The sequence below is a fragment of the Hemitrygon akajei genome, chromosome 15 (assembly GCF_048418815.1).
Source record: "Hemitrygon akajei chromosome 15, sHemAka1.3, whole genome shotgun sequence".
NCBI classification, from domain to species: domain Eukaryota; kingdom Metazoa; phylum Chordata; class Chondrichthyes; order Myliobatiformes; family Dasyatidae; genus Hemitrygon; species Hemitrygon akajei.
In genome coordinates, this window is record NC_133138.1 from 4,088,876 (window position 1) to 4,115,011 (window position 26,136).

A 26,136-nucleotide genomic window follows, 5' to 3' on the forward strand; every position below is an offset into this window, starting at 1 on the left:
CCATGGCCCTTGGACAGGACACTGACCCTTACCCATGGCCCTTGCACAGGACACTGACCCTTACCCATGGCCCTTGCACAGGACACTGACCCTTACCCATGGCCCTTGGACAGGACACTGACCCTTACCCATGGCCCTTGCACAGGACACTGACCCTTACCCATGGCCCTTGGACAGGACACTGACCCTTACCCATGGCCCTTGGACAGGACACTGACCCTTACCCATGGCCCTTGGACAGGACACTGACCCTTACCCATGGCCCTTGGACAGGACACTGACCCTTACCCATGGCCCTTGCACAGGACACTGACCCTTACCCATGACTCTTGCACAGGACACTGACCCTTACCCATGGCCCTTGCACAGGACACTGACCCTTACCCATGGCCCTTGGACAGGACACTGACCCTTACCCATGGCCCTTGCACAGGACACTGACCCTTACCCATGACTCTTGCACAGGACACTGACCCTTACCCATGACTCTTGGACAGGACACTGACCCTTACCCATGACCCTTGCACAGGACACTGACCCTTACCCATGACCCGTGGACAGGACACTGACCCTTACCCATGGCCCTTGCACAGGACACTGACCCTTACCCATGACTCTTGCACAGGACACTGACCCTTACCCATGACCCTTGGACAGGACACTGACCCTTACCCATGACCCTTGGACAGGACACTGACCCTTACCCATGGCCCTTGCACAGGACACTGACCCTTACCCATGACCCGTGGACAGGACACTGACCCTTACCCATGGCCCTTGCACAGGACACTGACCCTTACCCATGACTCTTGCACAGGACACTGACCCTTACCCATGACCCGTGGACAGGACACTGACCCTTACCCATGGCCCTTGCACAGGACACTGACCCTTACCCATGACTCTTGCACAGGACACTGACCCTTACCCATGACCCGTGGACAGGACACTGACCCTTACCCATGGCCCTTGCACAGGACACTGACCCTTTCCCATGACTCTTGCACAGGACACTGACCCTTACCCATGACCCTTGGACAGGACACTGACCCTTACCCATGACCCTTGGACAGGACACTGACCCTTACCCATGGCCCTTGCACAGGACACTGACCCTTACCCATGACCCTTGGACAGGACACTGACCCTTACCCATGACCCTTGGACAGGACACTGACCCTTACCCATGACTCTTGCACAGGACACTGACCCTTACCCATGGCCCTTGGACAGGACACTGACCCTTACCCATGGCCCTTGCACAGGACACTGACCCTTACCCATGACTCTTGCACAGGACACTGACCCTTACCCATGACCCTTGGACAGGACACTGACCCTTACCCATGACCCTTGCACAGGACACTGACCCTTACCCATGGCCCTTGGACAGGACACTGACCCTTACCCATGACTCTTGCACAGGACACTGACCCTTACCCATGACTCTTGCACAGGACACTGACCCTTACCCATGGTTCTTGGACAGGACACTGACCCTTACCCATGGCCCTTGCACAGGACACTGACCCTTACCCATGACTCTTGCACAGGACACTGACCCTTACCCATGACTCTTGCACAGGACACTGACCCTTACCCATGACCCTTGGACAGGACACTGACCCTTACCCATGACTCTTGCACAGGACACTGACCCTTACCCATGACTCTTGGACAGGACACTGACCCTTACCCATGACTCTTGGACAGGACACTGACCCTTACCCATGACTCTTGGACAGGACACTGACCCTTACCCATGGCCCTTGGACAGGACACTGACCCTTACCCATGACTCTTGGACAGGACACTGACCCTTACCCATGACCCTTGGACAGGACACTGACCCTTACCCATGACCCTTGGACAGGACACTGACCCTTACCCATGACCCTTGGACAGGACACTGACCCTTACCCATGACTCTTGGACAGGACACTGACCCTTACCCATGACCCTTGGACAGGACACTGACCCTTACCCATGGCCCTTGCACAGGACACTGACCCTTACCCATGACCCTTGGACAGGACACTGACCCTTACCCATGACCCTTGCACAGGACACTGACCCTTACCCATGACTCTTGCACAGGACACTGACCCTTACCCATGGCCCTTGCACAGGACACTGACCCTTACCCATGACTCTTGGACAGGACACTGACCCTTACCCATGACCCTTGGACAGGACACTGACCCTTACCCATGACCCTTGCACAGGACACTGACCCTTACCCATGACTCTTGGACAGGACACTGACCCTTACCCATGACCCTTGGACAGGACACTGACCCTTACCCATGACCCTTGGACAGGACACTGACCCTTACCCATGACCCTTGGACAGGACACTGACCCTTACCCATGACCCTTGCACAGGACACTGACCCTTACCCATGACTCTTGGACAGGACACTGACCCTTACCCATGGCCCTTGGACAGGACACTGACCCTTACCCATGGCCCTTGCACAGGACACTGACCCTTACCCATGACCCTTGGACAGGACACTGACCCTTACCCATGGCCCTTGGACAGGACACTGACCCTTACCCATGGCCCTTGGACAGGACACTGACCCTTACCCATGGCCCTTGGACAGGACACTGACCCTTACCCATGACCCTTGGACAGGACACTGACCCTTACCCATGACCCTTGGACAGGACACTGACCCTTACCCATGACCCTTGCACAGGACACTGACCCTTACCCATGACTCTTGCACAGGACACTGACCCTTACCCATGACTCTTGGACAGGACACTGACCCTTACCCATGACCCTTGGACAGGACACTGACCCTTACCCATGACCCTTGCACAGGACACTGACCCTTACCCATGACTCTTGGACAGGACACTGACCCTTACCCATGACCCTTGGACAGGACACTGACCCTTACCCATGACTCTTGGACAGGACACTGACCCTTACCCATGACCCTTGGACAGGACACTGACCCTTACCCATGACCCTTGCACAGGACACTGACCCTTACCCATGACTCTTGGACAGGACACTGACCCTTACCCATGGCCCTTGGACAGGACACTGACCCTTACCCATGGCCCTTGCACAGGACACTGACCCTTACCCATGACCCTTGGACAGGACACTGACCCTTACCCATGGCCCTTGGACAGGACACTGACCCTTACCCATGACCCGTGGACAGGACACTGACCCTTACCCATGGCCCTTGCACAGGACACTGACCCTTACCCATGGCCCTTGGACAGGACACTGACCCTTACCCATGACTCTTGGACAGGACACTGACCCTTACCCATGGCCCTTGGACAGGACACTGACCCTTACCCATGGCCCTTGGACAGGACACTGACCCTTACCCATGACCCTTGGACAGGACACTGACCCTTACCCATGGCCCTTGGACAGGACACTGACCCTTACCCATGGCCCTTGGACAGGACACTGACCCTTACCCATGACTCTTGGACAGGACACTGACCCTTACCCATGACTCTTGGACAGGACACTGACCCTTACCCATGACTCTTGGACAGGACACTGACCCTTACCCATGACCCTTGGACAGGACACTGACCCTTACCCATGACTCTTGGACAGGACACTGACCCTTACCCATGACTCTTGGACAGGACACTGACCCTTACCCATGGTTCTTGGACAGGACACTGACCCTTACCCATGACCCTTGGACAGGACACTGACCCTTACCCATGACTCTTGGACAGGACACTGACCCTTACCCATGACTCTTGGACAGGACACTGACCCTTACCCATGGTTCTTGGACAGGACACTGACCCTTACCCATGACCCTTGGACAGGACACTGACCCTTACCCATGACTCTTGGACAGGACACTGACCCTTACCCATGACTCTTGGACAGGACACTGACCCTTACCCATGACTCTTGGACAGGACACTGACCCTTACCCATGACTCTTGGACAGGACACTGACCCTTACCCATGACCCGTGGACAGGACACTGACCCTTACCCATGACTCTTGCACAGGACACTGACCCTTACCCATGACTCTTGGACAGGACACTGACCCTTACCCATGACTCTTGGACAGGACACTGACCCTTACCCATGACCCGTGGACAGGACACTGACCCTTACCCATGACTCTTGCACAGGACACTGACCCTTACCCATGACTCTTGCACAGGACACTGACCCTTACCCATGACTCTTGGACAGGACACTGACCCTTACCCATGGTTCTTGGACAGGACACTGACCCTTACCCATGACCCGTGGACAGGACACTGACCCTTACCCATGACCCTTGGACAGGACACTGACCCTTACCCATGACCCTTGGACAGGACACTGACCCTTACCCATGGCCCTTGGACAGGACACTGACCCTTACCCATGGCCCTTGGACAGGACACTGACCCTTACCCATGGCCCTTGGACAGGACACTGACCCTTACCCATGACCCTTGGACAGGACACTGACCCTTACCCATGACTCTTGGACAGGACACTGACCCTTACCCATGACCCTTGGACAGGACACTGACCCTTACCCATGACTCTTGCACAGGACACTGACCCTTACCCATGACTCTTGGACAGGACACTGACCCTTACCCATGGCCCTTGGACAGGACACTGACCCTTACCCATGACTCTTGCACAGGACACTGACCCTTACCCATGGCCCTTGGACAGGACACTGACCCTTACCCATGACTCTTGCACAGGACACTGACCCTTACCCATGGCCCTTGGACAGGACACTGACCCTTACCCATGACTCTTGGACAGGACACTGACCCTTACCCATGGCCCTTGGACAGGACACTGACCCTTACCCATGACTCTTGCACAGGACACTGACCCTTACCCATGGCCCTTGGACAGGACACTGACCCTTACCCATGGCCCTTGGACAGGACACTGACCCTTACCCATGGCCCTTGGACAGGACACTGACCCTTACCCATGACCCGTGGACAGGACACTGACCCTTACCCATGACCCTTGCACAGGACACTGACCCTTACCCATGACCCTTGGACAGGACACTGACCCTTACCCATGACCCTTGCACAGGACACTGACCCTTACCCATGACCCTTGGACAGGACACTGACCCTTACCCATGACTCTTGGACAGGACACTGACCCTTACCCATGGTTCTTGGACAGGACACTGACCCTTACCCATGACCCGTGGACAGGACACTGACCCTTACCCATGACCCTTGGACAGGACACTGACCCTTACCCATGACTCTTGCACAGGACACTGACCCTTACCCATGACCCGTGGACAGGACACTGACCCTTACCCATGGCCCTTGCACAGGACACTGACCCTTACCCATGGCCCTTGCACAGGACACTGACCCTTACCCATGGCCCTTGGACAGGACACTGACCCTTACCCATGACTCTTGCACAGGACACTGACCCTTACCCATGACTCTTGGACAGGACACTGACCCTTACCCATGGCCCTTGCACAGGACACTGACCCTTACCCATGACCCTTGGACAGGACACTGACCCTTACCCATGACTCTTGCACAGGACACTGACCCTTACCCATGACTCTTGCACAGGACACTGACCCTTACCCATGACCCGTGGACAGGACACTGACCCTTACCCATGGCCCTTGGACAGGACACTGACCCTTACCCATGGCCCTTGCACAGGACACTGACCCTTACCCATGGCCCTTGGACAGGACACTGACCCTTACCCATGACTCTTGGACAGGACACTGACCCTTACCCATGACTCTTGGACAGGACACTGACCCTTACCCATGACTCTTGCACAGGACACTGACCCTTACCCATGACTCTTGCACAGGACACTGACCCTTACCCATGACCCGTGGACAGGACACTGACCCTTACCCATGACCCTTGCACAGGACACTGACCCTTACCCATGACCCTTGCACAGGACACTGACCCTTACCCATGACTCTTGGACAGGACACTGACCCTTACCCATGACCCTTGCACAGGACACTGACCCTTACCCATGACTCTTGCACAGGACACTGACCCTTACCCATGACCCTTGCACAGGACACTGACCCTTACCCATGACCCTTGGACAGGACACTGACCCTTACCCATGACCCGTGGACAGGACACTGACCCTTACCCATGACCCGTGGACAGGACACTGACCCTTACCCATGACTCTTGCACAGGACACTGACCCTTACCCATGGCCCTTGGACAGGACACTGACCCTTACCCATGACCCGTGGACAGGACACTGACCCTTACCCATGACTCTTGCACAGGACACTGACCCTTACCCATGACCCTTGGACAGGACACTGACCCTTACCCATGACTCTTGCACAGGACACTGACCCTTACCCATGACCCGTGGACAGGACACTGACCCTTACCCATGGCCCTTGGACAGGACACTGACCCTTACCCATGACTCTTGGACAGGACACTGACCCTTACCCATGACTCTTGGACAGGACACTGACCCTTACCCACGACCCTTGGACAGGACACTGACCCTTACCCATGACTCTTGCACAGGACACTGACCCTTACCCATGACCCGTGGACAGGACACTGACCCTTACCCATGGCCCTTGGACAGGACACTGACCCTTACCCATGACTCTTGGACAGGACACTGACCCTTACCCATGACTCTTGGACAGGACACTGACCCTTACCCATGACTCTTGCACAGGACACTGACCCTTACCCATGACCCGTGGACAGGACACTGACCCTTACCCATGACTCTTGGACAGGACACTGACCCTTACCCATGACTCTTGGACAGGACACTGACCCTTACCCATGACTCTTGCACAGGACACTGACCCTTACCCATGGCCCTTGGACAGGACACTGACCCTTACCCATGACTCTTGCACAGGACACTGACCCTTACCCATGACCCTTGGACAGGACACTGACCCTTACCCATGACTCTTGGACAGGACACTGACCCTTACCCATGACTCTTGGACAGGACACTGACCCTTACCCATGACTCTTGCACAGGACACTGACCCTTACCCATGACTCTTGGACAGGACACTGACCCTTACCCATGACTCTTGGACAGGACACTGACCCTTACCCATGACTCTTGGACAGGACACCGACCCTTACCCATGACTCTTGGACAGGACACTGACCCTTACCCATGACCCTTGGACAGGACACTGACCCTTACCCATGACCCTTGCACAGGACACTGACCCTTACCCATGACTCTTGGACAGGACACTGACCCTTACCCATGGCCCTTGGACAGGACACTGACCCTTACCCATGACCCTTGCACAGGACACTGACCCTTACCCATGACTCTTGCACAGGACACTGACCCTTACCCATGACTCTTGGACAGGACACTGACCCTTACCCATGACTCTTGCACAGGACACTGACCCTTACCCATGACCCTTGCACAGGACACTGACCCTTACCCATGACCCGTGGACAGGACACTGACCCTTACCCATGACTCTTGGACAGGACACTGACCCTTACCCATGACCCGTGGACAGGACACTGACCCTTACCCATGACCCTTGCACAGGACACTGACCCTTACCCATGGCCCTTGCACAGGACACTGACCCTTACCCATGACCCTTGGACAGGACACTGACCCTTACCCATGGCTCTTGGACAGGACACTGACCCTTACCCATGACTCTTGGACAGGACACTGACCCTTACCCATGACCCTTGGACAGGACACTGACCCTTACCCATGACTCTTGGACAGGACACTGACCCTTACCCATGGCTCTTGGACAGGACACTGACCCTTACCCATGACTCTTGGACAGGACACTGACCCTTACCCATGACTCTTGCACAGGACACTGACCCTTACCCATGACTCTTGCACAGGACACTGACCCTTACCCATGACCCTTGCACAGGACACTGACCCTTACCCATGACCCGTGGACAGGACACTGACCCTTACCCATGACTCTTGGACAGGACACTGACCCTTACCCATGACCCGTGGACAGGACACTGACCCTTACCCATGACCCTTGCACAGGACACTGACCCTTACCCATGGCCCTTGCACAGGACACTGACCCTTACCCATGACCCTTGGACAGGACACTGACCCTTACCCATGGCTCTTGGACAGGACACTGACCCTTACCCATGACTCTTGGACAGGACACTGACCCTTACCCATGACCCTTGGACAGGACACTGACCCTTACCCATGACTCTTGGACAGGACACTGACCCTTACCCATGGCTCTTGGACAGGACACTGACCCTTACCCATGACTCTTGGACAGGACACTGACCCTTACCCATGACTCTTGCACAGGACACTGACCCTTACCCATGACTCTTGCACAGGACACTGACCCTTACCCATGACCCGTGGACAGGACACTGACCCTTACCCATGGCCCTTGGACAGGACACTGACCCTTACCCATGACTCTTGGACAGGACACTGACCCTTACCCATGGCTCTTGGACAGGACACTGACCCTTACCCATGACTCTTGGACAGGACACTGACCCTTACCCATGACTCTTGCACAGGACACTGACCCTTACCCATGACTCTTGCACAGGACACTGACCCTTACCAATGACCCTTGCACAGGACACTGACCCTTACCCATGACCCTTGCACAGGACACTGACCCTTACCCATGACTCTTGCACAGGACACTGACCCTTACCCATGACCCGTGGACAGGACACTGACCCTTACCCATGACTCTTGGACAGGACACTGACCCTTACCCATGGTTCTTGGACAGGACACTGACCCTTACCCATGACCCGTGGACAGGACACTGACCCTTACCCATGACTCTTGGACAGGACACTGACCCTTACCCATGACCCGTGGACAGGACACTGACCCTTACCCATGACTCTTGGACAGGACACTGACCCTTACCCATGACTCTTGCACAGGACACTGACCCTTACCCATGACCCTTGCACAGGACACTGACCCTTACCCATGACCCTTGCACAGGACACTGACCCTTACCCATGACTCTTGCACAGGACACTGACCCTTACCCATGACCCGTGGACAGGACACTGACCCTTACCCATGACCCTTGCACAGGACACTGACCCTTACCCATGACTCTTGGACAGGACACTGACCCTTACCCATGGCCCTTGGACAGGACACTGACCCTTACCCATGACCCTTGGACAGGACACTGACCCTTACCCATGACTCTTGCACAGGACACTGACCCTTACCCATGGCCCTTGGACAGGACACTGACCCTTACCCATGACTCTTGGACAGGACACTGACCCTTACCCATGACCCTTGGACAGGACACTGACCCTTACCCATGACCCGTGGACAGGACACTGACCCTTACCCATGACCCGTGGACAGGACACTGACCCTTACCCATGACCCGTGGACAGGACACTGACCCTTACCCATGACCCTTGGACAGGACACTGACCCTTACCCATGGCCCTTGCACAGGACACTGACCCTTACCCATGACTCTTGCACAGGACACTGACCCTTACCCATGGCCCTTGGACAGGACACTGACCCTTACCCATGGCCCTTGGACAGGACACTGACCCTTACCCATGACCCGTGGACAGGACACTGACCCTTACCCATGACCCGTGGACAGGACACTGACCCTTACCCATGACCCGTGGACAGGACACTGACCCTTACCCATGGCCCTTGCACAGGACACTGACCCTTACCCATGACCCTTGCACAGGACACTGACCCTTACCCATGACTCTTGGACAGGACACTGACCCTTACCCATGACCCTTGGACAGGACACTGACCCTTACCCATGACCCTTGCACAGGACACTGACCCTTACCCATGGTTCTTGGACAGGACACTGACCCTTACCCATGGCCCTTGGACAGGACACTGACCCTTACCCATGGCCCTTGGACAGGACACTGACCCTTACCCATGACCCTTGGACAGGACACTGACCCTTACCCATGACCCTTGGACAGGACACTGACCCTTACCCATGACCCTTGGACAGGACACTGACCCTTACCCATGGTTCTTGCACAGGACACTGACCCTTACCCATGACCCTTGCACAGGACACTGACCCTTACCCATGACTCTTGGACAGGACACTGACCCTTACCCATGACCCTTGGACAGGACACTGACCCTTACCCATGACCCTTGCACAGGACACTGACCCTTACCCATGGTTCTTGGACAGGACACTGACCCTTACCCATGACCCTTGGACAGGACACTGACCCTTACCCATGACCCTTGGACAGGACACTGACCCTTACCCTTGACCCTTGGACAGGACACTGACCCTTACCCATGGCCCTTGGACAGGACACTGACCCTTACCCATGACCCTTGGACAGGACACTGACCCTTACCCATGACCCTTGGACAGGACACTGACCCTTACCCATGACCCTTGGACAGGACACTGACCCTTACCCATGACCCTTGGACAGGACACTGACCCTTACCCATGACCCTTGGACAGGACACTGACCCTTACCCATGGCCCTTGCACAGGACACTGACCCTTACCCATGACCCTTGCACAGGACACTGACCCTTACCCATGACTCTTGCACAGGACACTGACCCTTACCCATGGCCCTTGGACAGGACACTGACCCTTACCCATGACTCTTGGACAGGACACTGACCCTTACCCATGACCCTTGGACAGGACACTGACCCTTACCCATGACCCTTGGACAGGACACTGACCCTTACCCATGACCCTTGGACAGGACACTGACCCTTACCCATGACCCTTGGACAGGACACTGACCCTTACCCATGGCCCTTGGACAGGACACTGACCCTTACCCATGACCCTTGGACAGGACACTGACCCTTACCCATGACCCTTGGACAGGACACTGACCCTTACCCATGACCCTTGCACAGGACACTGACCCTTACCCATGACCCTTGGACAGGACACTGACCCTTACCCATGACCCTTGGACAGGACACTGACCCTTACCCATGACCCTTGGACAGGACACTGACCCTTACCCATGGCCCTTGCACAGGACACTGACCCTTACCCATGACCCTTGCACAGGACACTGACCCTTACCCATGACTCTTGCACAGGACACTGACCCTTACCCATGGCCCTTGGACAGGACACTGACCCTTACCCATGACCCTTGGACAGGACACTGACCCTTACCCATGACCCTTGGACAGGACACTGACCCTTACCCATGACCCTTGGACAGGACACTGACCCTTACCCATGGCCCTTGCACAGGACACTGACCCTTACCCATGACCCTTGCACAGGACACTGACCCTTACCCATGACTCTTGCACAGGACACTGACCCTTACCCATGGCCCTTGGACAGGACACTGACCCTTACCCATGGCCCTTGGACAGGACACTGACCCTTACCCATGACTCTTGGACAGGACACTGACCCTTACCCATGACCCTTGGACAGGACACTGACCCTTACCCATGACCCTTGCACAGGACACTGACCCTTACCCATGGTTCTTGGACAGGACACTGACCCTTACCCATGACCCTTGGACAGGACACTGACCCTTACCCATGACCCTTGGACAGGACACTGACCCTTACCCATGACCCTTGGACAGGACACTGACCCTTACCCATGACCCTTGGACAGGACACTGACCCTTACCCATGGCCCTTGCACAGGACACTGACCCTTACCCATGACCCTTGGACAGGACACTGACCCTTACCCATGGTTCTTGGACAGGACACTGACCCTTACCCATGACCCTTGGACAGGACACTGACCCTTACCCATGACCCTTGGACAGGACACTGACCCTTACCCATGACCCTTGGACAGGACACTGACCCTTACCCATGGTTCTTGCACAGGACACTGACCCTTACCCATGGTTCTTGGACAGGCCACTCCCTCAGCACTGCCCTTGGACAGGCAGTGCGTTCCAACATGGTTCCACGCGTATCAGTTGGGATTCCTTGCCTGTCATGGTGTTCTTTATGGGAGAGGGTTGGCGACGGACGTCTGTGAGCCCTGCATCGATAACATGTCTTTCTGACAGGTGGAATGTACCACGGTGACCTGGTGGAGAAACTGAGAGTGTTGTACAGACTACACCAGCCACCAGGTAGGACAAACAAAGTGTATCCCACGACATGCCGCAGTTTATTTCTCTCTCTCACTGGCACGCGCGTACACACACACATGCACACTCACTCTCTCTCTCACACACACACACACACACACACACACACACACACACACACACACACACACACACACACACACACACACACACACACACACACACACACACACACACACACACACACACACACACACACACACACACACACACACAATGCTGGAGGAACTCATCAGGTGAGGCAGTATCTGTGGAAGGGTTAAACTTTCAGGACCGAAGAAGGCTCGTGGCCCAAAATGTCAACTGTTTATTCCTCTCCATGGATGCTACCTGACCTGCTGAGTCCCTGCAGCATTTCATGTGTGTGCTTTTTATTTTCATACACACAGGTCCACGTGTGCCCAGGTACATTGAAAAACTTACATACAGCAGGATGATCAGCATTCACAAGTATATAACTCAAAACATAAAGTACACATTCTACACACAGATTGTGCACTACATAGAGGTTAAAATTAGTTTTAATTGTCACGTTGAAACACACAGTGAAATGTGTCATTTGCGTCAAAGTCCAAATGACACATTTGGTTCAAGGCCGCAGCCCACAAGGGTCACAATGTAGCAATGTAGTATGTCCAAAACTTGCTAACCCTCAGCTGTGTATTTTTGGACTCTGGGAGGAAACCAGAGCACCCGGAGGAAACCCACATAAATCCACAGACAGCCACAAGTCCCACAAGAAGGAACACTATTAGAACAAAATTGCCTTTGATCAAGCAAGACTTTCTACTGAATGCAAAGACATTTTAAAAGAGGAGCCTAAAACAGACTTTAGACCAATTTATTTGAATGAATAGGCTGATGTTCATTCACAGCTTGCTGAGTCTGATCAGCTCCCAAAATTGTCTGACCTTCTCTATCGAATATCTAATATCTTTTCACTACTACCATCGGGCAGGACCCACACCAGCAGGTTCAGGAACAGCTATTAACCCAATAACCGTCAGGCTCCTGAATCAGAATCAGGCTTCATATCACCGGCATATATCATGAAATGTGTTAACGTAATGACAGTACAATGATAAAGAGAAAAAAAACTGAATTACAGTAAAGACATATTTGTCTTGAAGTTAAAATAAGTAGTTCAAAATAACAGAAATAAAGAAATGGTGCGGTAGTGTTCACTGGTTCAATGTCCATTTAGAAATCAGATGGCAGGGGGGAGAAGTTATTCCTGAATCACGGAGTGTGCCTTCAAGCTCTGTAACTCCTTGCCGACAGTAACACCGGGAAGAGGGAATGTCCTGGGTGATTCACTTCACTCACCACAACACTGAACTGATCCTGAACACAACCTGTGGACTAACCCTTTACAACTCATGTTCTCAGTGTTATTTATATATATTTATTATGTGCTCAATTTATCAGTCTTTGTTATTTATAATTTTTCATCCATTCTCCGGTATTTCTCTATTTTCCTGCGAATGCCTGCAAGAAAATGAATCTCAGGGTTGTAAACGGTGACATATACATACTTTAATAATGTTTACTTGGAATTTTTGACTTTTGACCAGTGTCAACCGGGTCAGATGCATCAGTTTCCTGCTGGAGTTAGATTGGTGGAGAGAGGACAAACTGCAAGGCCATGAACAGGGGAGGGGGAGATTAAGATCAAGACTAAGCAGAATTAGACCATTTAGCCCATCGGGCTAAATCATTCAATCACAGCTGATTTATTATCCCTCTCAACCCCATACTCCTGCCTCCTCCCTGTAACCTTGGTCATTTTGACTAATCAAGAGCCTATCCACTTCTGTGTCAAATATACCCGATGACTGGGGCAAATAATTCCACTGATTCACCACTCTCTGGCTAAAGAAATTCCCCCTCATCTCCATTCTAAATGGACATCCCTCTATTCTGAGGCTGCACCCTCTGGTCCTAGACTCCCCAGTGTAGGAAATATCCTCTCCACTCCATTATATCTGGGCCTTTTGATATTCAGTAGGTTTCAATGCTTTGCACCAGGGTGTAGGGGTTGAATAACACTCCCTAACATAGATGTTAGGATCTTATTGCACAAAGGTTTGCAAACAATTTGTGAACTACTAATGGAAATGCCTTTAGTTGCACTAATCAGGAGAGAGGATAAATGTTTAATCCCAGGATCATCCAACTCCCCCCCCCTCCCCCCCCAGGACACTGCATTCCCTCCAGACTCCCTCTCTGCCACTCGCTGTGTGCCCCTCCATGTTACAATCCCCTCTTGTGTTCCCTCCAGACTCCCTCTCTGCCACTCGCTGTGTGCCCCTCCATGTTACAATCCCCTCTTGTGTTCCCTCCAGACTCCCCCTCTGCCACTCGCTGTGTGCCCCTCCATGTTACAATCCCCTCTTGTGTTCCCTCCAGACTCCCTCTCTGCCACTCGCTGTGTGCCCCTCCATGTTACAATCCCCTCTTGTGTTCCCTCCAGACTCCCTCTCTGCCACTCGCTGTGTGCCCCTCCATGTTACAATCCCCTCTTGTGTTCCCTCCAGACTCCCCCTCTGCCACTCGCTGTGTGCCCCTCCATGTTACAATCCCCTCTTGTGTTCCCTCCAGACTCCCTCTCTGCCACTCGCTGTGTGCCCCTCCATGTTACAATCCCCTCTTGTGTTCCCTCCAGACTCCCCCTCTGCCACTCGCTGTGTGCCCCTCCATGTTACAATCCCCTCTTGTGTTCCCTCCAGACTCCCCCTCTGCCACTCGCTGTGTGCCCCTCCATGTTACAATCCCCTCTTGTGTTCCCTCCAGACTCCCTCTCTGCCACTCGCTGTGTGCCCCTCCATGTTACAAGCCCCTCTTGTGTTCCCTCCAGACTCCCTCTCTGCCACTCGCTGTGTGCCCCTCCATGTTACAAGCCCCTCTTGTGTTCCCTCCAGACTCCCCCTCTGCCACTCGCTGTGTGCTCCTCCATGTTACAAGCCCCTCTTGTGTTCCCTCCAGACTCCCTCTCTGCCACTCGCTGTGTGCCCCTCCATATTACAATCCCCTCTTGTGTTCCCTCCAGACTCCCCCTCTGCCACTCGCTGTGTGCTCCTCCATGTTACAAGCCCCTCTTGTGTTCCCTCCAGACTCCCTCTCTGCCACTCCCTGTGTGCCCCTCCATGTTAAAATCCCCTCTTGTGTTCCCTCCAGACTCCCCCTCTGCCACTCGCTGTGTGCCCCTCCATGTTAAAATCCCCTCTTGTGTTCCCTCCAGACTCCCTCTCTGCCACTCGCTGTGTGCCCCTCCATGTTAAAATCCCCTCTTGTGTTCCCTCCAGACTCCCTCTCTGCCACTCGCTGTGTGCCCCTCCATGTTACAATCCCCTCTTGTGTTCCCTTCAGACTCCCTCTCTGCCACTCGCTGTGTGCCCCTCCATGTTAAAATCCCCTCTTGTGTTCCCTCCAGACTCCCTCTCTGCCACTCGCTGTGTGCCCCTCCATGTTACAATCCCCTCTTGTGTTCCCTCCAGACTCCCTCTCTGCCACTCGCTGTGTGCCCCTCCATGTTAAAATCCCCTCTTGTGTTCCCTCCAGACTCCCTCTCTGCCACTCGCTGTGTGCCCCTCCATGTTACAATCCCCTCTTGTGTTCCCTCCAGACTCCCCCTCTGCCACTCGCTGTGTGCCCCTCCATGTTACAATCCCCTCTTGTGTTCCCTCCAGACTCCCTCTCTGCCACTCGCTGTGTGCCCCTCCATGTTACAAGCCCCTCTTGTGTTTTGGCAGCTATTTGGCCGGAAGAGGAGTCGGCGCTGGAGGCCACACGGTTCTTCACCGAGGAGGCACAGAGCAATAGACCATACGGTACGTGTACCCACCCTCTCCGTTGCTCCCATCTCCGTGTAAAACGCCAGTCACAGCACACCTGGAGAATTGAGTTCAGTTCATTACAGGAAGGACACGGAAACTTCAGAGAAGCTGCAGAGATTTATCAGCTGGTGTAGAATTATGTCTTATGAGGATAGACTGCCTGAGCTAAGGCTTTTCTCTTTGGAGGTGATAGAGGTGTATAAGATAAAAGGCATTGGTTGAGTGGACAGACAGAGACATTTTTCCCAGTGGCTAATACCAAGCTGGTGGAGGAAAGTATAGGAGGGATATCAACAGAGAGTGGTGGGTGTGTGGAACACCCTGCCAGGGGTGCTGATAGAGGCAGGTACATTAGGGACATTTAAGAGACTCTCAGACAGGCACGTGGATGATAGAAAACTGGAGGGCTCTGTGAGAGGGAAGGGCTAGATTGATCTTAGAGTAGGTTAAAAGGTCGGCACGATATTGTGGGCCGAAGGGCCTGTAATGTTCCATGTTGTAGAACATTAAAAAAGGCAGTCCATTGGAGTGGAGTGTGGTTCCAGTGTGGCTGAACTGTGCTGGTCAGTTGCTTCAAGAACCAAATGGTTAGATCTTCCTCACCAGGAAAAGTGACTCTGATTAGTTCCAACCTCCTGTTTTATGAGGATGAGAAGTGACTTGATAGAGGTTTACAAGATGATAAAAGACATAGGTTGAGCCAGTGACTTTTTCCCAGGGCAGAAATAACTAATCGGGGGCATAATTTTAAGAACGATGGGAAGAAGGCATAGGGGAGATGTCAGTGATAGTTTTTTTTACACCGAGTGTGTTGGGTCATGGAACACAATGCCAGGGGTTATGTTGGAGACATATACAGTAGGACATTTAAAAGACTCTTGGTTAGGCACAATGGATGAATGAAAAATGCAGGGTTATGTGGGCGGGAAGGGTTATTTTGATCTTGGAGTACATTAAAAGGTGAATACATCATGGGCTGAAGGGCCTGTACTGTACTACTTCATCATCGTATGAAGTCACCTCACATCCTCCTTCGCTCTGAAGAAAAAAGGCCTAGTTTCAAGGTCAAAGGCTCATTTATTACCGAAGTATAGAACTCTGAAATTCTTCTTCTCCAGTTAGCCACAAGACCAAGAAAGAATCCCAAATCCCCACCTCCCTGCACAAAAATGGAACCAGCACATTAAACCCCTCCCCCAAATCCCCCTCTTCTCACAAAAAAAGAGAAAATTTGGATAAAAACAGATTATTAAAAAATTCTATAAGAATGAGAAAAAATCCATATCCGTAGTCCAAGTCCATATTCATATCCCAACACAAAATTTAGAAAACCTGGGTAACATTCTCTGGGCACAGTGGCAGCCTCCCCTGCTTGTGGCACTAGAGTGATCCCACCAGTGATCAAAAGGCAGTCTCCCCTCTCTGTAGCAGAGTGATCCCACCAGTGATCAAAAGGCAGTCTCCCCTCTCCAATAGCAGAGTGATCCCACCAGTGATCAAAAGGCAGTCTCCCCTCTCCAATCGCAGAGTGATCCCACCAGTGATCAAAAGGCAGTCTCCCCTCTCCAATCGCAGAGTGATCCCCCCAGTGATCAAAAGGCAGTCTCCCCTCTCCAATCGCAGAGTGATCCCACCAACGATCAAAAGGCAGTCTCCCCTCTCCAATCGCAGAGTGATCCCCCCAGTGATCAAAAGGCAGTCTCCCCTCTCCAATCGCAGAGTGATCCCACCGACGATCAAAAGGCAGTCTCCCCTCTCCAATCGCAGAGTGATCCCCCAGCGATCAAAAGGCAGTCTCCCCTCTCCAGTAACAGAGTGATCCCCCAGTGATCAAAAGGCAGTCTCCCCTCTCCAATCGCAGAGTGATCCCACCAGTGATCAAAAGGCAGTCTCCCCTCTCCGTAGCAGAGTGATCCCACCAGTGATCAAAAGGCAGTCTCCCCTCTCCAGTAACAGAGTGATCCCACCAGTGATCAAAAGGCAGTCTCCCCTCTCCAGTAACAGAGTGATCCCACCAGTGATCAAAAGGCAGTCTCCCCTCTCCAATAGCAGAGTGATCCCCCAGCGATCAAAAGGCAGTCTCCCCTCTCCAATAGCAGAGTGATCCCACCAGTGATCAAAAGGCAGTCTCCCCTCTCCAATCGCAGAGTGATCCCACCAGTGATCAAAAGGCAGTCTCCCCTCTCCAATCGCAGAGTGATCCCACCAGTGATCAAAAGGCAGTCTCCCCTGTCCAATAGCAGAGTGATCCCACCAGTGATCAAAAGGCAGTCTCCCCTCTCCGTAGCAGAGTGATCCCACCAGTGATCAAAAGGCAGTCTCCTCTCTCCAATCGCAGAGTGATCCCACCAGTGATCAAAAGGCAGAATCCCCTCTCTGTAGCAGAGTGATCCCACCAGTGATCAAAAGGCAGTCTCCCCTCTCCAGTAACAGAGTGATCCCACCAGTGATCAAAAGGCAGTCTCCCCTCTCCAGTAACAGAGTGATCCCACCAGTGATCAAAAGGCAGTCTCCCCTCTCCAATAGCAGAGTGATCCCACCAGTGATCAAAAGGCAGTCTCCCCTCTCCAATAGCAGAGTGATCCCACCAGTGATCAAAAGGAAGTCTCCCCTCTCCAATAGCAGAGTGATCCCACCAGTGATCAAAAGGCAGTCTCCCCTCTCCAATAGCAGAGTGATCCCACCAGTGATCAAAAGGAAGTCTCCCCTCTCCAATAGCAGAGTGATCCCCCCCAGTGATCAAAAGGCAGTCTCCCCTCTCCAATCGCAGAGTGATCCCACCAGTGATCAAAAGGCAGTCTGCCCTCTCCAATAGCAGAGTGATCCCACCAGTGATCAAAAGGCAGTCTCCCCTCTCCAATAGCAGAGTGATCCCACCAGTGATCAAAAGGAAGTCTCCCCTCTCTGTAGCAGAGTGATCCCACCAGTGATCAAAAGGCAGTCTCCCCTCTCCAATCGCAGAGTGATCCCACCAGTGATCAAAAGGCAGTCTCCCCTGTCCAATAGCAGAGTGATCCCACCAGTGATCAAAAGGCAGTCTCCCCTCTCTGTAGCAGAGTGATCCCACCAGTGATCAAAAGGCAGTCTCCCCTCTCCAATAGCAGAGTGATCCCACCAGTGATCAAAAGGCAGTCTCCCCTGTCCAATAGCAGAGTGATCCCACCAGTGATCAAAAGGCAGTCTCCCCTCTCTGTAGCAGAGTGATCCCACCAGTGATCAAAAGGCAGTCTCCCCTCTCCAGTAACAGAGTGATCCCACCAGTGATCAAAAGGCAGTCTCCCCTCTCCAGTAACAGAGTGATCCCACCAGTGATCAAAAGGCAGTCTCCCCTCTCCAATAGCAGAGTGATCCCACCAGTGATCAAAAGGCAGAATCCCCTCTCTGTAGCAGAGTGATCCCACCAGTGATCAAAAGGCAGTCTCCCCTCTCCAGTAACAGAGTGATCCCACCAGTGATCAAAAGGCAGTCTCCCCTCTCCAATAGCAGAGTGATCCCCCCCAGTGATCAAAAGGCAGTCTCCCCTCTCCAATCGCAGAGTGATCCCACCAGTGATCAAAAGGCAGTCTGCCCTCTCCAATAGCAGAGTGATCCCACCAGTGATCAAAAGGCAGTCTCCCCTCTCCAATCGCAGAGTGATCCCACCAGTGATCAAAAGGCAGTCTCCCCTCTCCAATAGCAGAGTGATCCCCCAGTGATCAAAAGGCAGTCTCCCCTTTCCCTTGCTGAACTTTCCCTCTGCACCCTCTCTAATCCAGGCAGCATCCTGGTGAATCTCCTCTGCACCCTCTCTAAAACTTCCAGATCCTTCCTAAAATGGGGTGACCAGAACTGAACACAAAATTCCAAGTGTGGTCTAACCAGGATTTTATGGAGCTGTAACGTTACCTCACAGCCGGACTAATGAGGGCCAACATACCCATACACTTTCCTAACCACCTTGTCAACTTGCGCAGCAACTTTGAGGAATCTATGGACAGGGACCCCAAGATTCCTGTTTTCCTCCATGCTGCTAAGAACTTTGCATTTAAACCCTGTAAAGTTGACCTTCCAGAGTGATTCACTTCACACTTTTCTGAATTAAACTCCATCTGCCACATCTCAGCCCAGCTCCACATCCTCTCAATGTTCTGTTGTAACCTACAATCACCTCGACATGATCTACAACTCCACCAACCTTTGTCTGATCTGCAAATTTACTAACCCACCCTTCCACTTCCTCATCCTAATTATTTATAAGGACAAAGAGCAGAGGTCCCAGAACAGATCCCTGGTGACACTACTGGTCACCGATCTCCAGGCAGAACCAATGAATGAATGAATTTGATTAGTTGGTTAGATATACAGCACAGAACAGGCCTTTCCGGTCTGAAGATCTACGCCACCCAGTAACCCACCTATTTTAATCCTAACCTAAACACAAAACAATTTACAATGACCAACTAACCTACTAAACAGGACTTCTTTACACTGTGGGAGGAAACTGGAGCACCTGGAGGCCACCCACATGCTTAAGGGGAGAACACACAAACTTCTTAAAGATGGTGTTGGAATTGAACTCTGAAATCCAACGCCCCAAGCTTTAATAGCGTCACGCTATACGCTACCATGCTGCCTCAATATACTACAGCCACTACCACTCCAAAAATTAACACCATCCAGAACAAAGCAGCCCTCTCTATGAGCAGCCTGTCTGCCAAACTGCCTAGTTCACAACCTCTCCGTGGTTCCTGGACGTGCCTCGGTGAGGGTTCACGTTCAAGTTTAGTTTATTGTCATACAACTGTACACGTGTATATCACCAAACGAAGCAAGTTCCTCCGGACCGAGGTGCACAATACATGAAGTAATGTTACCATAAATAAATTAATTGATAAATAATAAGGTACATATACGATACAGATTAAACAGTATAATGTTAATGACACTCCTTGTGTGGAAGAGCTGGGTGGTGGCTGGGAGTTCAGTACTCTCACACTGTTCCCCATCCGAACAGTCCTGGTCCTCATGCTTCAGTGCCTCCTGCCTGACGTTAGGGGGTCAAGGAGATTGTTGGACAGATGGGAGGGATCACTGACAATGCTAAGGTCCTGGTATATGCAGCACTCTTTCTGATAAATGTCTCTGGGTGGAAGAGAGACCCAATTCTCACAATTCTTCATTGGGACTCGGTGCCTTGATTTTCCTGTTCCGACGGTGATGTATCTGGCCAGGACACTTGTAAACATTTGTTAGAATGGTGGAGGGAGGAGGCGGGGAGCCTCGTGTCCCTCACACACCTCAGTCTCCTCAGGAAGTGCAGATGCTGCTCTGTTTTCTTGACTAAAGAGATGGTGTTGAGGGACCAGGTGAGATCATCCATTATGCACACTCCCAGAAACTTGGTGCTCCTATAAGTCCCTCTGAGCCATGTTCCTGGACATGCCTCGGGGAGAGCTCAGTGCTCGTGCTGACAGCCATGGTCCCTTCTCTTCTCTGTGTGTAGATGAGAAGAGCGGTCCTCAGGATTACCGATACCACCTGAATCTGTGGGCACAAGAGAGGGAGAAGCCCAAGGAAAACGTGAAAGACTTAACCAAGATGAACCAGGTAAACAGACCAGACAGCGTGCCTGTGGAGCGCACACAAAATGCTGGATCGAGACACTGCATCAGGACTGGGAAGGAAGGGGGCGGAAGCCAGAATAAGGTGGGGGGAGAGGTGAGACCAAGTGAGGGGGAAGGTGGGTACCCCCTCCCTCCTTTCTCTACTGCCCTCTCTTCTGCAGCCGTTCTTCCACCCAGCACCTGACGACGTACTCCTTCCCCTCCCCCCACGTTCTTATTCCACTTCTAAGAAGGGAAGGAGGCAGAAGAAAGGGAAATTATGGAGGCTTAGGGCCAAGACTCTGCCAAAGGCTGTTTGATAATGGAAGATCTCAGCTCGAAATTGCGATTGTTTAATTCCCTCCGTAGATGCTGCCTGACCTGCAGAGTTCCTCCACCATTTTGTGGGTGTTGCTCTGAATGTCCAACAGCTACAGAATCTCTTGTGTTCCTGCCAAAGGAAAAGGCTGCTTGTGAGTGAAGCACCAGCTGTCAGTACAGACGTGCAGCTGGGAACTTCACATTGTAAGATCTCACAGATACCCTGTATTCACTCAGTTCCTTAATATAAAACATCCAGAATTGGAATTAATTTGTTATTGTTGCATGTACTGAGCTATGGGGTCAAAACACAAAAATACAACTGCAGATGCTGTGGATCAAAGAATATGTACACAACGCTGGAAGAACTCAGCAGGTCAGGCAGCATCCGTGAGAAAAGAGTAGCCAATGTTTCGGGCCGAGACCCTTCATCAGGAATGGGGTGTTTGGGGTTTCCAGGGAGGGGTAGCCCCTCTGGTGAAGGGGCTTATCGTGTCCATTCTGGGGCAGCTCACTCACCTTTGGGCCCCACCAGACGCTCAGCTCTCACCTGTGGCTCCAGGTAGCTGTCTGCATGTGACAGCGGCCACACCCCGGTACAGCACTTCGACAGCCGGGCTAGACCAGGTGAGGGTTGCCAGTGGGGCTGGTACCCCGGTGGGATAGGGACATGCCTGTTCTAGCCTGCTCTGGTGGACTGGGCGGATGAGATCCAACAGGTTAGGAAGGCAGTTCTGCAATGCTTCATGGAGAGCGAAGGGCAGGTCCAGGCACAGGTGGTCATGGCCGTCCACTGCAACCGAGAAAGATTACTCACACCACCGGGCCGAGACTTCCGAGATAGAGTGGAACCGCCCCAGTGCAAAAGCTTGTTCACTTTAAAAACTCTCCCACACAGCTTCCCTGTCATCAACAGGCAACCACCACACCGTGCTACCTTGCAAAACTTGTGTTCGTACGGATTAATTCATTAGGTAAAACAATTGCCGAACGCAGAGAAAGTACAGCGTGGTAGACAATGAGGTGCAAGGTCACTGTGAGGTCGAGGGTCCATGTTTCCCTACACATGAGATTCTTTCGACAGATGCTGGAAATCTTAAGCAACACACACAATGTGTTGAAGGAATTCAGCGGGTCGAGCAGCACCCATGGAGGGAAATAACTGATTGGTTGTCTGCCAAATTCAATGATGACAGGAAACCTGTGCAGGAGAGTTTTTAAAGTGGTGGGCAGTTCCACTCTCCGAGCCTCAGAAGTCCGGGTCCAGTGGTAGGAGGAGTTGTCACAACTGGGATCTTCCTCGGTTGCCGTGGATGGCCATGACTTCGCCTGTGCCCAGTCGTGCCCTTTGCTTTTCATGAGGCACTGCAGAACCACCTTCCTGGCCGTTGGATCTCACTGTAGATCTCATCTACCCAGTCTGGCAGAGCTGGGACAGGCATATCCATATCTCACCGGGGTACAAGGCCTGCTAGTTACCCTCACCTGGAAATAAATCATTCTGCTTCCCCCTCATCTGGTCTCACCTAACACCTGCCTGCTCATACTCCTCCCCCTCTCCTACCTTCTGATTCTGATATCTGCTCCCTTACTTTCCAGTCCTGATGAAGGGTCTCGGCCGGAAAAGTCGACTGTTTATTCCCTTCCATAGATGCTGCCTGGCCTACTGAGCTCCTCCGGTATCCTGTTTGAGATGTCCATCTTATCATACCAGGCAGCCGTTCAGTGTTACAACAGGAGGGTATCTCTTCCTCCTAGTCTTAAAATGGGGCATCCCAGCAATGTAGTGGTTAGCGTAACACTTCACAGTGTCAGTAATCGATCTTCCATTCATACCACTGTCTGTAAATCTCACTGTGATTTCACAGCCTTCCTTTGGATGATAACGTTTCCTTCCACTCTCCAAAAAGGTTTGGGTTAGTGAGTTGTGGTTCAGGGTTAGTGAGTTGTGGGTTTGGGTTAGTGAGTTGTGGTTCAGGGTTAGTGAGTTGTGGGTTTGGGTTAGTGAGTTGTGGGTTTGGGTTAGTGAGTTGTGGTTTAGGGTTAGTGAGTTGTGGGTTTGGGTTAGTGAGTTGTGGGTTTGGGTTAGTGAGTTGTGGTTCAGGGTTAGTGAGTTGTGGTTTAGGGTTAGTGAGTTGTGGGTTTCGGTTAGTGAGTTGTGGGTTAGGGTTAGTGAGTTGTGGGTTTGGGTTAGTGAGTTGTGGTTCAGGGTTAGTGAGTTGTGGGTTAGGGTTAGTGAGTTGTGGTTTAGGGTTAGTGAGTTGTGGGTTAGGGTTAGTGAGTTGTTGGTTTGAGTTAGTGAGTTGTGGTTTAAGGTTTGGGTTAGTGAGTTGTGGTTTAAGGTTTGGGTTAGTGAGTTGTGGTTTAGGGTTAGTGAGTTGTGGATTTGGGTTAGTGAGTTGTGGTTTAGGGTTAGTGAGTTGTGGGTTAGGGTTAGTGAGTTGTGGGTTAGGGTTAGTGAGTTGTTGGTTTGAGTTAGTGAGTTGTGGTTTAAGGTTTGGGTTAGTGAGTTGTGGTTTAAGGTTTGGGTTAGTGAGTTGTGGTTTAGGGTTAGTGAGTTGTGGGTTTGGGTTAGTGAGTTGTTGGTTAGGGTTTGAGTTGCGGGTTTGGGTCAGTGAGTTGTGCTTCAGGGTTAGTGAGTTGTGGATTTGGGTTAGTGAGTTGTGGTTTAGGGTTAGTGAGTTGTGGGTTTGGGTTAGTGAGTTGTGGGTTAGGGTTTGGGTTAGTGAGTTGTGGGTTAGGGTTAGTGAGTTGTGGGTTTGGGTTAGTGAGTTGTGGGTTTGGGTTAGTGAGTTGTGGTTTAGGGTTTGGGTTAGTGAGTTGTGGGTTAGGGTTAGTAAGTTGTGGGTTTGGGTTAGTGAGTTGTGGTTTAGGGTTAGTGAGTTGTGGGTTTGGGTTAGTGAGTTGTGGGTTTGGGTTAGTGAGTTGTGGTTTAGGGGTAGTGAGTTGTGGGTTTGGGTTAGTGAGTTGTGGTTTAGGGGTAGTGAGTTGTGGGTTTAGGTTAGTGAGTTGTGGTTTAGGGGTAGTGATTTGTGGTTTATGGTTAGTGAGTTGTGGTTTAGGGTTAATGAGTTGTGGGTTTGGGTTAGAGAGTTGTGGGCCTGCTGTGTTGTGGTTTAGGGTTTGTGTTAGTGAGTTGTGGTTTAGGGTTTGGGTTAGAGAGTTGTGGTTTAGGGTTTGAGTTAGGCTTAGGGTTAGATAGCTGTGGACGTGCTGAGTTGTGATGCAGATGGTACGTTTGATTGTGTGTTTTACTGAACTTGTGACAAATAAAGCTAATGTTTGATTTGTGTTGGTTTTCGCTCGCATTAGGGTTAGGGTTAGATAGCTGTGGGCGTGCTGTGTTGTGGTTTAGGGTTTGGGTTAGAGAGTTGTGGGCGTGCTGTGTTGTGGTTTAGGGTTTGGGTTAGAGAGTTGTGGGCGTGCTGTGTTGTGGTTTAGGGTTTGGGTTAGAGAGTTGTGGACTTGCTGTGTTGTGGTTTAGGGTTTGGGTTAGAGAGTTGTGGGCATGCTGTGTTGTGGTTTAGGGTTTGGGTTAGAGAGTTGTGGGCATGCTGTGTTGTGGTTTAGGGTTTGGGTTAATGAGCTGTGGTTTAGGGTTTGTGTTAGTGAGCTGTGGTTTAGGGTTTGGGTTAGAGAGTTGTGAGCATGCTGTGTTGTGGTTTAGGGTTTGGGTTAGAGAGTTATGGGCATGCTGTGTTGTGGTTTAGGGTTTGGGTTAGAGAGTTGTGGGCATGCTGTGTTGTGGTTTAGGGTTTGTGTTAGTGAGTTGTGGTTTAGGGTTTGGGTTAGGGTTAGATAGCTGTGGACGTGCTGTGTTGTGGTTTAGGGTTTGGGTTAGAGAGTTGTGGTTTAGGGTTTGTGTTAGTGAGTTGTGGTTTAGGGTTTGGGTTAGGGTTTGGGTTAGGGTTAGATAGCTGTGGACGTGCTGTGTTGTGGTTTAGGGTTTGGGTTAGAGAGTTGTGGACATGCTGTTTTGTGGTTTAGGGTTTGGGTTAGGGTTAGATAGCTGTGGACGTGCTGTGTTGTGGTTTAGGGTTTGGGTTAGTGAGTTGTGGTTTAGGGTTTGGGTTAGGGTTTGGGTTAGGGTTAGATAGCTGTGGACGTGCTGTGTTGTGGTTTAGGGTTTGTGTTAGTGAGTTGTGGTTTAGGGTTTGGGTTAGGGTTTGGGTTAGGGTTAGATAGCTGTGGACGTGCTGTGTTGTGGTTTAGGGTTTGGGTTAGAGAGTTGTGGAC

General features: G+C 52.2%; 1 protein-coding gene across 1 annotated transcript in view; it reads left to right on the plus strand.

The window, feature by feature from the left end:
- Positions 1–26,136, plus strand: part of tbc1d9b (TBC1 domain family member 9b) — a 105,383-nt gene that overhangs the window by 76,549 nt on the left and 2,698 nt on the right. Inside the window, exons 17-19 of the mRNA XM_073067072.1 lie at positions 12,078–12,143; positions 15,914–15,991; positions 21,480–21,583. Coding sequence (XP_072923173.1) covers positions 12,078–12,143; positions 15,914–15,991; positions 21,480–21,583 — 248 coding nt within the window. The remainder of the gene's footprint in view (positions 1–12,077; positions 12,144–15,913; positions 15,992–21,479; positions 21,584–26,136) is intronic.